General features: G+C 39.5%; 1 protein-coding gene across 1 annotated transcript in view; it reads right to left on the minus strand.

The window, feature by feature from the left end:
• The window catches only part of tacr3a (tachykinin receptor 3a), a 32,365-nt gene extending 19,988 nt beyond the window's left edge, over positions 1 to 12,377 (minus strand). The window contains exons 1-3 of the mRNA XM_034687144.1: positions 11,719 to 12,377; positions 7,508 to 7,696; positions 3,151 to 3,301 (exon numbers count right to left, since the gene is read on the minus strand). Coding sequence (XP_034543035.1) covers positions 3,151 to 3,301; positions 7,508 to 7,696; positions 11,719 to 12,086 — 708 coding nt within the window. The 5' untranslated portion in view covers positions 12,087 to 12,377. The remainder of the gene's footprint in view (positions 1 to 3,150; positions 3,302 to 7,507; positions 7,697 to 11,718) is intronic.
• Positions 12,378 to 15,581: the final 3,204 nt, after the last annotated feature.

Consider the following 15,581-nt stretch of genomic DNA (forward strand, 5'->3'; position numbering starts at 1 on the left):
AAACATGTGAATGTCCCAGTCAGTGGTGGACAGTGACAAAGTACATTTACTTGAGTACTGTACTTAAGTACATTTTTTGAGTATCTGTTAATTTACTTGAGTATCTTTACCTGACTATAATATTTTGGGGGAACTTATGACTTTCACTCAACTACATTTTGAAGACAAATATCATACTGTTAACTCCACTACATTTCTATAAATGCTCTAGTTACTCACTACTTTGCTTTGAAGTCAGCTGATGATTTGTGTACTTGTGTTTGGTTTGTCTCAATGGTGTAGCTGTACCTTGGTTGAGCGTTGAGCAAATGCAGATAAACCTTATTCAGAACAGACTGTTCATGTAGTGGTGGTCATGATGGCTATGCCGAGAAGGATGATGATTCTCTGCCTGAGCACCATGGCCATTAAACCCATGTTTGAGGTTTTTGAATTAAAGAATGCTTCGTATGTTGCAAATTTCTGATCTGTTTACCATGCACAAACTTCATCACAGCCTACAAAAATATCACCATCTAACCCTGAGAAAGCCTGTTTAGGTCTGTAGCTAACAAACTAGTTTTATTCCAGATGAACTTTTCAAATCACTTATCTGTGCTTGTAGTATCTTAGTTGCCGTTTATATTTCATGTTGTACTTTTTAGATATGAATAATGTTTCTAGATAAACATAACGTAGCATAATGACACCCATGCATTCTTGACTGCACTCATGCTTTGTCAATATACATTTGAGATATCTTAAAAAGCACTTTGGATACTGAAGTATTTTTAAAAGCAAGTACTCCAGTTCTTTAACTCAAGTAATAATTGAAGGGACAACGTTCACTAGTATTGGAGTAATGTTTGACCACGAGGATCTATACTTTGAATTAAGTAATGAAGACGTGTACTTTGCCCCCCCCCCCCGGTCCCAGTCAACACGTCTCAGGCATTACTGGTTTAAATTTAAAACTAAAATCTTTTTCAGAGCAACTATTTTCAATGGTCCCGAAAAGGAGAGAGCTGCACCCAGTGTATTTTTGCCAGAGAGAGAAGGTAGTATTGCAGCTGGGGAAACTCAAACAAGTAGCTAAGTTTCCTGTTAAACACCATGAGATAAAGCTAACCTCCAACTGAATTAGCAGCTTGCTTACATTGAGATAAATCTAACAATCATACCACTGCAAGAAACTGACTAACTAACTTACTGAATTATGTGAGCTCCAAACTCTTAAATCTACACTACAACAACCTATGTTAACAGTAGGCTACAATCCAGGGGTTAGTGACAAAAACTGGCACCATTTATGTCACCTGCCTCCAGATCAGCCAGCAGCAAAATTAATTAGCAGTAGCCGGGTTTCAACTTGTATAGGGCAGTCGCTGTGCATATTTCTAACACAGTATGAGGAATTTAAATACTTTATACTCAAATGTCGGGCTCTGGACGCATTGATCAACAACACTTTTAAATACCCGTGTACAAAAGTTTTCAGCTAACAAAGTGGTGCAGATTTATAGAACTCAGTGGTTTCAAACAATATCAAGTTTGTCATTTGCATCAGCTTGTGAACAACAACCAGAAAAATGAATCAAAAAAACAAACAACAAAATACAATGTAATTAAAACAGCTAGGCTGTTAATGCTTGAAGCAACCAGCCTCCACCTGTCAGTTGACACCTTGGGTGAGTACTGTATATGGAAGCTGTGATACAGTGCTTGGATTAAAGATGTTTAAATGTATTAGTTTGTCACTAGATTAAATAAGGTACGATTTCTTGATTTTATTGTCTATGCTAGAATGTGTAGACTGGTATTTCATGACAACCCCTCTCTTTTGAAGTTATTTTGTGTGATATTTTCTTTGGTATTGATTTCTCTTCTATCACAACATCTGGTGTGCTTCCACTTTTCCCTTGAGCTTCCCAACATCTCTTTGCTCTTCTTTTTCCTGCTGTGTCTGCCTTGTTGTGTGTTCTCCTGTTTGTATGGTAGGGGGATGGCATCAGTTCTTGTATACCGGCTCACTAATTGCTGCTGATTAATCACACCTGCCATCCATCAAGCTCATCAATCTGCTGCATGTCCAATTACTCATCTCCACATTGTGGTTGGAAATATTGGGGTGTCTCCCGCTCCGGGGCCCTCTTGGTTTGCATTTCCATCACAGATTCTTATTTCTCTCTTCCTGTGCATCAGGATGGACTCCCACCAGCCTCTCTGCCTTTCAGTCTGCTTGCTATCCATACCACATCAACCAAAACCTGCCAAGCATAACCGTCTCCCTTGTCTAGTCTGTGACCATGTTATGACCAGTTTCAAAAATCTTAATGAACCCTGCATGTGATAAATATTACAGGGTTTCATCTGAATTCTGAATAGGTGATTTATTTCACTTAACACAAAAGCATGTCTTGAATCTCTTCTGACTCCAGAGATTTAAAGGCCTTGGCGTCAAAACACAGATAACCCTTAATGCTAAGAGACAGTGTTGTTTCCAGAGCTTATGCCTGTCTGGGTGCATCAGCTAACTATTGATTTAGGACAAGTGACAACCACAAAGGCTGTGTGCTTTGGAGTCAGATTTTTATCCCCTGAAATGTTAACCATGTAATGTGTCTACCAGCTTCACACACGTGGACAGGGATTGTATTCAGTTCAGTATTCAGGTTTTCTGCAACTACTGATGTTCTCACTTGCATTTGATAGTCCTGTTCTCAGGTATTTCTTAGGTTTCTAATTTTCATGTAGGAAATAATGTGTATGATGTAGTCCTCCCACTATTTATTTTGTTTGCTATCAACAGACAGAAGCTTCAGTTCAAATTTTGAGGTATCAGACAGTGGAAAAAAATCCTTTGCAGATGATTTTGCAAAAGACCTGAAAACTAGAAAGCTCACAAATCTCTCTCTGCTCTAAAGGCGATTTAGTGTCAAATTGACATATTGCCTCAAATTCTATTTTTTTCTCCTTGTATTCAGTTGAGAATATAAATCTAAGTGAGTTAGTGATTACCTGAAGCCACAGGCTGCTCATCGGCAGACAGTTTTAATAATTTCTGGTTCTGTGATTTCTAGTTCAAAGATCATCATGTTCACAGAGATTGATTGCGATGCCATAGGTCATATCATAATGAATGATGCACAGATTCCCCTCAAGCAAGCTTACCTTACGTTTAGCCCTGAGCTGTCCATGATAGTTATCAGATGAGTCTCCTGGGATCTCCCCTCCCCACAGAGTCATTCCCACGATGGTGTAAGTGATGCCCATCACCCCTAAAGGCAGCACGTACACCAGAACTGTCACTATGATATGATACCTAGAAGAGACAAAAAAAGGATTAAGGATCTTTTTTCAACCTCAGACTATTTATTACCATTTACATTACATTCCCAAGTTGAGCCTTGTTTAAGGTATTCAGAGTGTGATACTATGTTCTCACTGTTTAAAAGTGAGACCTATATTTCAGCTACAAAGAGTTCTTGCAGGCAAACTGAGTATTACAGGATGCTGAGGAGGAACTCATGAGGCAGGTTAAGGCAGAGCAACAAAGCCCCAGTGGACAAGTGGAAAGGTTAGGGGATTGGTCAACAACACTGGATGTTGGCACAGCAGACAGCTGCTCACTTCCTGTCAACAGAAAACTTTGTTTTTCTTTTCAGGCATGACCACAACTAAGCCCTTACTGCGTGCTCAGCAATATAAGTGTTGTAACAAAAAACCCTTGTATCCTGTTCCCAAACCTTACCAAACTGAAACAAAATACATAACATATAGCTTTTTAAAATTTCAAAGTATTGGATAAGGGGAGAATTTTACATGTGATCTTAGTACCATTGTCACTGAACGAGAGGGAATTGATGAACTGTTTTCAATACTTGACTGCTGCTGCTTACACTGAAACCAAACCAGATAGTGAAGCAATAGGTCACAGTATTACAACCCCAATTCCACAAAAGTTGGGATGCTGTTTCAATTGCTGATAAGAAAACAGATTCTGACGGTTTGTAAATCATTCAACCCAATATTTAATTGGAAACAGTTTAAAGACAATACATCAAATGAACCTCAAGTGGCACTGCATTAAAAACAGACACGACTCTGTAGTGGAATCACTGCATGGACTGGAAACCTCTTCCAAAAAAACATTGCCTGTGAACACAGTTCTACCTAATTCATTGCCAGCACTTTTCTGAGCATGAATTTTGTAAAATGGTGGCAAGCTTTGTAAGTTAAACAGCATTGTGAAAATAGGGTTTTCCCGACAAAGCAGACTGTGTATGAAAAGCATAGCATAGGAGAAAAATCAACAGCTTTAAGTGTCAAGCATATCTGAATGTTAAATGTTGTGTTGATTATTTTTTCTTTTTTGGAATTTTCTTCCTTTAGTTTTCTTTTACCAGGACAGAGAGGTAGAGAAAGGCTAATATGGTGCCTCTAATCAGTGGCTGAATTCAATCGATAGAAGCTTCTGAGTTTTTTTTTTATTACCATATCATATGCATATAAATTGACAGAAGCTCAAATACATGCTAAAGGTAGAGTACTGACGTAAACTGAGGGGTCGTAGTACTAATACAAAGCCCTTTGGAACTCCAGCATTACTGCTTCTCATAGTCAAGCCACATTACACAGAAAACTCCCTTTGATGGCATAAAAGATGGCAGTTTTCAAGATGACTCAGTCTGGTTGCTACACATTTTTCTGACAACACTGTGTAGTACACGCAAGAATACCTTTGGGTCTGTAATTATTCATAAAGCTGATTCAAAAGCATTTAATAGCCTTACAGACAGGAAAAGAAAAAGACAGTTGAGCCTCTTTTGGAGCTTGGTGTCCAATATAAATTAGGTTCGCCTCAGGCTGTTAGATAACCTCAGTAGGAACATTCTTGATAACAGATTTTACTATAACAAAAAAAAGCACAGAGAGCTTCCTCAATGAAGTTACAAATAAATGTTATATTAGTTGTAAAACTCATGTCGTAATGGTTTGGCAATCTCTATTGCAGCAGAACATTGTTTGTGTTTGGCATCTAGGCTAAGACCTCATCCCTTCCTCCCAGATTTATTTTTCATTCAGAAATTTGAAGGGTGATGAATAATTCCCTAACCTTCCAGCTGGAGTCTGCGAGTGGATGCTGGGAAGGTGGTGGGGCAATAACAGAGAAGACAGAGAGACAGGAAATCTTGCAGCTTAAATAGACCACTAAAATGGGAGGATGTGTTTGTCAAGTGATTGTGAGAATGACGCATATCGAGTGTGAAATCAGTGCAGCTCAAGTTGCCTGCCTGAAGAAGCTTGCAAGTGTCACTCCATTTGTGCAGGAAGCTTCAGATCTACTTCTCATTATCATTATTTTTTCTTAAATGTGTTTTCAGGTTGATGCAGTATTGGCGTTTGCTCCACTTGTCACATTAAAATCTGCTCTTTGGTTCTGTAATTTTTTTTAAGAGACAATTCTAAGCTTGTTCATATTTCAAAAACAATATTAAGTTAAAATGTTGGATGCAAATACTAAACATGGGCAAGGAAAACTGTCATAAATTGCTTTTGTTTAGTTTTGTATTTTCCTAGTTTTGTATTTCTTACTCATTTCCTGTTTTATGTTGTTGACCATGCCTTGTGTTGTCTCATTCCTCGTCACTCTGGTTTTGTTTTGTTTTTTCATGTTGTGTATTTCAGTAGTCATTCCCTGTGTTTCATGGCTTTGTGTATGTTTTTTTCACTTGTGGTTCTTATTTTAGTCTCCCTTGTTTCCTGTTTTATTTTGAAGTATGTTCCTTGTGTGTCTGGTGTACATTTACTTCCTGCCCCTGTGTGCTTCCCTCCTGTCTGATTACACTAATGAGTTTCACCTGTGTCTTTTGTCACACCTGTGTTGATTACCCTGTGTGTATTTAATTTTGCTGTTCCCTCTCTCCTTTTGTTGGTTCATTGAGTCTTGTTTGTGTCTGTCTCTGCATCTTCTAGTGTTCCTCAGAACTCTAGTGTTTCTTGAGGATTTTGTTGGATTTTCAGATGGAATTTGGTTTTTCTTATGAACATTGCTGTGTAAACTTTGTTTATCTCTTAGCTTTTGTTAATTAAATCCTCTTTTGTTTCAGTCTGCATTTGGGTCCCCCATCTTTGTTTTTGACACAACATGGCATAAGCATGTGTTGAAGTAATCCTAGGATGAGGCTAGTGGCTGTTCTGCTCAAGAATTATGTGAGATGGAGACAAATCTTGCTCAATTCATGTCATCACTGAATGATGATTGTTCTTAAAAGAACACAAATGTAGAACTTATTTAACAGAAACATATTTCTCTGTTCTTTGTTGGGAATTTTCTTGTTGTTTCCTTTCCAAACTTCGCGGGTGAGATTCAGAATCCATAACATATGGTCGTATTTCACATTTCATGAAATTACGTTTGTCATTTCAGAAGAGAAGCCTTAAAGAAACCGGAGCTGAAATTAAGGTTTTCAAAGACACCAGCCTTAAATAATTAAAGAATATGTTTAGCTGTAGATCATGTAAAGCTATGAAAAGGGTAACAGAGGGACAGTTCAAAGCCTGAAAATGGGAATTCCTCAACATTTCAAACCTACCAGATTGAAATCTCTACTAATAACTGCTTCAACAGCACTCTGCCCCTCATTAATTTCGAAATATCCCCTGTGGACCACCTAACAACCCACTTTGTGCCATGTTGGGTTCAAACTGCTTTTTAAAATCTGTGTGTCACTTACTGAACAGCAATTGTCTTGTTCATCAGAACCATGTGAGCATGCTGTCAGCTGTTTCTCTTGTTGCAAGGCCTGGTCCATCGGGGCTGACCCGTGCCATCCTCATTTTTGTGAATTTCGCCGGCTTCCCTCAGGCCACAGATTCACCAAGCCAAAAAGCCGGACAAATAGAAATAGGAACTATTTTTTCCCGGTAGCAGCTAGCCTGCTTAATGATGCCACATAGCTATAGTTTTTATGTTGTTAGTGTTTTAAATGTTTTAATGTTGGTGTGATTTGTTGTACAGTTTTGTTTATGTCACCGATGAATGAAAAACAAATTGCCCCCCAGGGATAATAAAGACACCTTGAACCTTGTCTGTACTAAAAAAAATTGTTGTTTTGTTCTTTTAGGAAGCGCTCCCTTTAGCTTTGTAAGTAATAATAACATAAGATGACATGAAATCTTACACACTGAATGAGGTTTTAAAAATACACAGGGAAATATTCAAAGCAACACACTCACTCATTTCTGCAGTGATCTCATTACCCTCTTTCTTTTCTTTAGTGTTGAACAACATCCTTCTGCTTCAGTGATACAATTGCATCTGACTAGCTTTTATGTAACTGTCTGTATTTTAATGTCTGTTGTGATCTCACTGATTTGCGTTTAAATCTTTTATTGTAAAACACTTTGTGATGTCTGTTCATGGAAGGTTATAAATAAAATTCTATTTATTTTACTTACTGGGCTGCACTGCTTGTTTTCAAATGATATAAAAGTCTTTCCAAAGTAAGTTACAAAGTGTTCTCACATGAAGGAGTCGTCTGCCATTCGGGGCCAGGCCACGTAGCAGAGGGTCCTGCGGGGCAGAGTTCGGATGGTGGAGAAGTAGCAGAGAGGGAAGGCCAGAACCACGGCCAGACTCCAGATACACACGATGACTCCTGTGGTGGCTTTCGCCGACAGACGGGGCTTCAGGGGATAAATGATGGCCATGTACCTGCAGCTCAAAGGGGAGCAAGGCCATAAAACATAAGAACCTTGACAGCGTATTGAATAACTGATGACTTATTACTTTGGTTGTTATTAAATCAGAGAGTTGTTTGAAAGCATTAAAGGTTTTACAACATTTCAATTCATGGTCACATTATGGCAGTTAGTTTTTACTCAGACTTATACTACTCTACTAGGTATAAGTTATAAATATTACTACACATAACATTAAATGTTTCTCAAGACCGGCTGGAAAGAGTTGAGAGTTATTTTGCCCTCTTTAGATATTAAATGAAAAGAGTTTCAAGCATCTCTAAGAGGTGAAATCAAACAGTGCTTCAAAAATAAGAGACTAGGGCTGTTTTCGAAACCGCCTACTATACTACTAGTATGTGCTGATTTGGCGAAAATTCAGTGTATGTAGTATGTGAACAAGAGCAAAATCTGCTGTATGCCAAAACTTCATGGATGTCGTACTGATTCAGGAAAATGTCTCAGTATGCAGCGGACCAGTCTCCCTAGCGTGCTGTTTCCCACAATGCGCAGCGCTAACGTTTTGCTTTTTCTTTTTTCTTCTTTTCTGAAGGCAGGCACCCAGTATATAGGTGCTGTGAAAAATATTAAATTCCACATAAACCACTTCTTAACTTTTTTAATTAGAAGTGGATGCTGACGAAGCTGTTTATGCTATCAACTTGGTCGTTGTCTACTTCCGCTTTTCGAAACCTGAAATTCCAATCCCCCCCCCCCCCCCCCCATACAGTCGTTATATTGAACCAAATTTTCTGCAAGCCAGCCTGTACAAGTCTGATTATACTGCACTATTTGTTTTTCAGGGAAATGATGGATGATTCACTTAAAACACAAACTGGGAGGATATTTAGTTTGAACTGTTCCAAGAAGCTCTCAGAAGTGGTAGGAGGTTAACCTGGTGAACATGAACTCGGCCAAAGATGCTACATGATTTTTAATCGCTTGAAACAAAAGGCTTGTAATTAAATCCTCATGACAGAGGAAAATGGGCCCCTATCATGAGAACAACAACAAAGCTGCCCCGTCTATTCACCTGTAACTGCTTGCCGTTTAATCTGAGTGTCTCCTGGGCCAGTGAACAGCTTGTTAGATATCTGATCAGGTTTGTGCCACAGCAGGCTGGAGTTACTTATGATCCCAAGACCTCATACAAGGGTGACTGATCACACTGACTTGCATCCACTGAACAATAAGGATGGTGCAACACCAGAAACACTTGAATAATGCTAACAGGATTACACATCAAAGAACATTCACAGAGGCGTCGGTATCGGCTGGACACGATCACAGCAGAAGATGAATAAATCATATCATGTTTTTTGTTTAACCTTGGAGTCTGTGATGCCTGAAGCAGCACAAAGTTTATTTGACAGCATAATGTTTTGAACCCACATCATGTGGTGTGAGTTTCAACCTGACCCTCACTTTATCACAGTATGGTGTTTAACAAGCAGAGATAACCTCAGATGAGACTCCCTGCTGCAGAAGTCAAACATCATGCAAACAACCAAACATAAAGTGTTGACTTAATGTCTCTAGAAGAGAGGAGCGTATTGAATTTTCAGTTAATACCCACCCCCCTGTCTTCATAAAGCAAAAGAATACTGAAATGATATGTTCCCTAAAGTTACAACTACATGATATAAAAGATTATTCAGACATGCAGATAGTTCTGGGTTCATTTTTTTGTATTTTCAGGTAAGCGTTAGATATCAAGCAACACAATCTCTTTCCAGGAACAATGTCTGAACTCACCATCAGACTATCGCTTCTCCTTAGAGCAATTCCAACCAAATCTGCTTACAGCAAACACATGAATTATCCAGAGTATCAAGAGCATTTAAATAAATAAATGGATTGCACTTACGGTGTATAGTACTTTTCTAGTCATCCAAGCGCTCAAAGTGCTTTTGCACTAAATGTCACATTTACCCTTTCACACATACACACATATTCATGCACTGATGGTAGAGGATGTTGTCTGAAGGCCCATTCTGCACAACAGTACCAATCACACATATTCACAGCCCGCAGGCTGTGCCTTGGGGGGCAATTTGGGCTCCCTTCAGCATGTGGACTGCTGGAGCCAGGGATCAAACCACCAATCTTCTGACTAAGAGCGGCCTACTCTACCACTGAGCCACAGCCCCCCCAGTACCTATATCTGTAAAGATATTCTGTTGTTTCCAAATGTCTGCGTAATCTTTCAATGCTATCAGCACAAAAGCCCAATCCCATTAACCTGTAGTGTTCAGATGTAGAGGACCAGATCAGGGATTGACCTCTAAAAAACTGAAGTTTAAAATAAATTTGATAAAGTGGCTTTTAAATCACCTGGAGCCAGCACATGACATTAAAGTTTATCTATGTATGCATTGCTGCAGGTGAAGAACAAATAAAATGACTGTCTTCATATCTACAGCTTCAACACTAGAAAATAAAGGATGTGCGAAATGGAAAAAAAAAGTCACCAGCCTTGTTATCAAATGAGGCTTTTAGTGCTTGGCCAATTACCTTTCACACAGTAACCTGCGTTTATTTTGCTGCAGTGCCTGAGGAAACACGCCTGGCAGCACAGAGAGCAAGCAGGAAGGACCATTCCACAGATGATCACGAACTGTGGCCTTGTGCCATTTGAAGACATCAGAGCGGAGACATCAGCAAACTGGGGTTAGGAAAAAGCAGGACCTGAGGTTACATCTACATCACTAAGGTCAAGCCAATGTTCTCTTTCTCAGTACACAGCTGACAGAATGGAAACGGAAGCTGCAAACCAAGTGTATAAATGCATGGAAGTAGTCGGGATTTTTAAAAGATCATGGCCTCAGGAAATTCAGTGACCACTTGGTGTGTCAAGAAGAGCTGTAGGTAAAAAAAAAAACACCTTGTGTTATCACTCTGTGACACCTCCATACTAGCTGTTTCTGCATGCTCCGTCTACAGGCACTCTGTTTTCATTATGTTTGGACTGTGACTGCCTCCCTCATCAGTCTAATCCCTTTATTCCAGCATTATGACGTTAGACGGTCCACTGATCGGTATCAAAGACCGGCTGATAGTGAGGAGAGCATCATACTCTACTGGAAAACCACAGAGGCAAGCAGGCGAAAAAAGCAGGGGGAGAAAGAAACAGGTGTGAAGGAAGGAGCTAAAGAAATAGATAATGTGATCACATGTGGCTGAAAACAAGAGCCAGAGAGCGTAAAGGCATTGAGGAAGGAGGAGAAGGGGGGGAGCTTTCTGGGGTGTTGGCACACAAATAATCAGTCACCACAGAGAAGACTCTTCACAAAGCTGCTGCTTCTTTTTCTATGGCATTGGCAGTGAAAATTAAAAATAGATGTGTGGAAGAGGCCTGTGGTGTGTTGGTTGGCAGTCACCCTACTGGGAAGCTGCCTTTACTAATAATTAGTCATACACCATTCCACTGAGCTGCAATTAATGTATATTCAAATCAGCAGGGAGCAACAGAAGTCTAATAAGACTGTGGGGTCAAAGCTCACAACAGATGCCATCAGTCATCAATCTGCACCAGATGGAAAATAAATTAGAACATTTTGGAAAAGTCAAAGCTTACCAAATTTTCTTGTTTTTCTAGAGCAATACAACACACAAATTATTTTTATTTAGTTGTCACAAAATTCCTTTTTGGACTGCAATGTCAGATAAAAGGATCACTTGAAAGCACAGGATTTTTCAAACGAGTATGGATAGACGACGTTGCGTCAAATACTTGGTTATGAAGCTCCCTGTCGACCATAATAATTCATTTTCCACATCAATTTCTTCAGCCCACAAATTCATCCGTCCACTATACAAATAAAAATGTTCTCATATGGACACATGAGAAGTACCCTAATGTATACCATGATTCCTCTGGGGAATTTAATTTTACCAACACATTGAACTGATTACCTGTAAGGAAAGAGTGTTAAGAGGACTGGGAAATATTCAGCTTTCATAAAATATTTTTCTTGCACCGTTTTACAAGCCCACCTGTCCACAGCTATGGCAGTCATGGAGTAGATGCTCGCAAACACCGATGTTACAGGGAAGAAGTTGTGGAATTTGCAGTACGCCTCACCGAAGTACCACTCCCCGTGAGCAGCGTAGATAAAGTTTATCAAAGTATTAAACGCGGCCATGGACGCGTCCGAAAACGCCAAGTTTAAGAGAAAGTAGTTCGTCACAGTCCTCATACGCTTGTGGGCGAGGATGATCCATATCACTATGAGGTTTCCAAACACCGCCACCGCCAGCACCACGCTGTAAGCAACGGACCAGAGAGCCACGCGCCACGGCGGCTGAACAAACTGGTTAGTGTAGTTCGCTGTAATGTTGGATCCGTTAAGTGGAGCTGCCATCCTCTTCTCTGTATACCCGAGTATATTCAAAGCTTGGGTTGATTCAAGAGTCTGATCTACGAACTGAGAAGCTAGAGCCTAGTATAAGAGAGGATGTGCGTCTGTGCACCATAGCGCGCGACTTAAACTCATCAACATCCCCAAAGATGATGCATCTCCTTTCCAAATCCCTGCAGTGTTATCCTTTAACTAAATCCAAAAAATTTCAATAGAAAAAAAAATCGGTATAGACGCGCTGAAACTGTACATGTAGGCTAAATTGTATCCTCAGTGCCTGTTGAATGAGGGTGTGAGCGGCAGCCTCTCCGATCCAGCAGGGTTCCATGCGCACTCAGTGACGCGCAAGTGGCACAAATGGTGGAAAAAAAAGATTGATGGATTATTGTGGCGGCTGTTTTACACTGAATGGAAAACAAATGGGGAAGGCTGTATCTCTCCTTGTTATAAAGTCAGTTAGCACTGTCTGTCTTTATCTTCAGATCATCTCCTGTCAGCAGCAACAGAGGAGCAATAAACAGGATATTGAAATGTTGCAGGCAGGGTGGGCACAATGGCACACTCTTTCCAGCCCTCAGTTGTGGATTCAAGAGTTGACACAGTTCAGTGCCCTCTCCTTTTGTTCAGCTTTTCATCGCTTAAATTTATTTTAACACACCATTTTTTGGATGGATTGTCCACTGCCTTAATATTTCTCTTATTGTGGTCATAAATCACACACACACAGCAGCGGAGAAAAAAAGAAATGTACAATGCATTGTGCTGCGACTCTCCCCTTTCCTGTCACATCAGCATTCACAACTATCAGGCTGAAGTACCCTGCAGACATCCAGCTGTTCACATCAGATAAAACTCCTTCATCAGCCTGCAGAGTCTTTGTTGTTATTCTCTTCTCCAGTACATTTACATGTCTCCAATGTCTGATTGAATCCAGTCAGTCAAGTAAGGCTTTCGAACAGACATATATTTTTCTCAGAGGCTTTAGTTCCTCATAAGACATTTAGATTTGACCAAGGTGTTTAGGAAGGCTCCAGTTCTCCTGTGAAATTCCATTGAAGTTAGTATAAAATGTTTACCAGGGCTTAGATAAAAATGAGTGGAACTGAATGGTGAATAAGCATGCTGTGATACTGCATATGTAATACTGCATTCAAATTTAAGACAGCCAGTCACAGGACATTTTCACTGTGCTGCACACTGCGAATGAATGCAGGCACTGCTGTCTTTTAGATCTGAATTGTGTTGTCATGCATTTGCATTCAACTGTATTACAACAGCAAGAACACCATCATTTGTATTTACACTCCTAATTCAATTATTTAAAGAGAAACTAAAACAAATCTGTAATAATTTAAGAAGAAACATGACATAGTTATCACGTTTTTCTGTTCACATAATGCTCTATCGTGGTATCCAACAGTGCAGGCATGTTCGAGTAAAGGGGGCAGTGTGCAACAGGAACAAAACTTAAATTACCAATAATTAAGAAGGCAGTGACTCACTACAAGATGCTGTTGAAATGATCAATTTCATGGTGTTTTCAAGAAGCGTAAAGTAAATATTTCCATGAGGAATTTGCACTCCTGCCGATCACTTATGATTAAAATTCATGACACACTGTCCCTTCTCTCAAACTTCTCCTTGAGGATATGTAAATACAAACAGAAGTTTCATGATGGAGACTAGGTTTAATAATAAAAGTGTTGGCAGCAATAAAAATAAAGCAAATTATTATCTGTCCTATTAAATCATGAAAATTCATAGATATTTGAATATGATATTAAGAAGAGGTCAGTGTGAGGATTTTAAATCAGCCTCAGATGAAAGTCTACAGTGGCATTTGTCTTGCAAAAACTCTTGTCAGCACTGTGTTTTTCACATATAGGGTGAGTACAAAGGTTGGAAGTGAAAAAAAAAACAGTCTAAGAAGAAAACAGCCACCAAAGAATGCTATTTATCATACATGTACAAAAGAAAAACACTTGATTGCACAGACACAAAATGCAAAGACCTGGTATCTGTCGCTTTATGATCACAATCAGAACTCCTGAGGGGTGCACCAGTTTGTGTAATCTGACCTTTATTGTAGAGAAGTGAAACCTTGTATCTGTGTTATTACTGAAAGGATGCTTGCAGCACATACAGGAAATTAGCTCTTTACAGTTAGCCCCTCGTGTTATGGAACCAGTTTGCAGGAGTCAGTGGAGATAAGACTACTAGAATGATTTACTCAAGTGAAAGTGCATTCACAGAATTTTGTTTCATATTTCTGTCACTTTTTTTTCTTACAGAATGGCACTAGCTAGATGGCTAAAACGTATAAAGATCAGGTTGTAGCTTGCTGTCTACCTGAAGCGGTGCTGGTTTTGTAAAAGCAATGACACTCCAGTGAATGTATGTCTAACTTTACTGACCTATTTCTTGCTCTCAGTACATTCACACTTATTTCAGTACAAGTATTGTGTCCTCCGCCACAATTGACCGTTAGCCAATCAGATGGCCTTCATGTAGCTGATGAAAAGCTTCTACCCTTTTGCTTTCACTTTTTTTCCTCAGTAACCATTGAAGTGAACAGTCTAAAGAAGGGCAGCAAAAATAACTGGTACTGGTTTTAAAAATGTCTCAAGAAGCACCAGAACACAAAAATGCTACTCAGTTACATTAACCTAAGTAAATGTAATTATTTACTTTCTATCCCTTAGCAGGAAACAAAGCAAAGACGCCCATATTCGGTCTCATATAAACTAATGAACAGGTAATTTTTTTTTTTACACTAAGACCACATTATAAAGGTTACTCTGGTATTGTTTGGGGGCTGAATTTTTGACTATGTAAGGGGTAGCACTGCCATTTAGTCCTTTAGCCACTTGCATTTTAGCACCATATAGATTACTATATGTTTGTGGCCACCAATGCATCACCATGGCAACAGGGTTTGACGTAGACTTGGGGTTTCATAAAGGAGCATGGAGAAATCAGGGTTGACCAACAGGAACGGATCATAGCTAATAATACCAAAACATACTATTGCCAGAAGGTGGCGCTGATCCTTTTTTTAAAACAAAAAGTTGTATTTATTCAGACAGGGACTCATCATAAGCAAATAAAATCAGATTCAACAATGTGCAGTTCAGTTATATTACTTTGAATTTTGATACAGAACTATAAGGAAGAAATTAAAATTTGCCACACAGCAACACCAACATCTCAAGCCAACTTTTCTGTTATAAACCCAGAGCCTTTGTAGATCCCAAGCACTTTAGCTCCTTTCAGTGGTCCTGTAGATTCACATTGTACATAAATTTGATCCATCCATTATCTCGACCGCTTATCCCATCAGGGGTCACGGGAGGCTGAAGCCTATCCCAGCTGGTCGCTAACCCATCACAGTGCTAACACAGAGAGACAGACAACCATTCACGCACACACACTCACACCTACGGGCAATTTAGAGTGATCAATCAACCTGGTGAGCATGTTTTTGGACTGTGGGAGGAA

This window comes from Notolabrus celidotus, chromosome 7 (assembly GCF_009762535.1).
Source record: "Notolabrus celidotus isolate fNotCel1 chromosome 7, fNotCel1.pri, whole genome shotgun sequence".
NCBI lineage: Eukaryota > Metazoa > Chordata > Actinopteri > Labriformes > Labridae > Notolabrus > Notolabrus celidotus.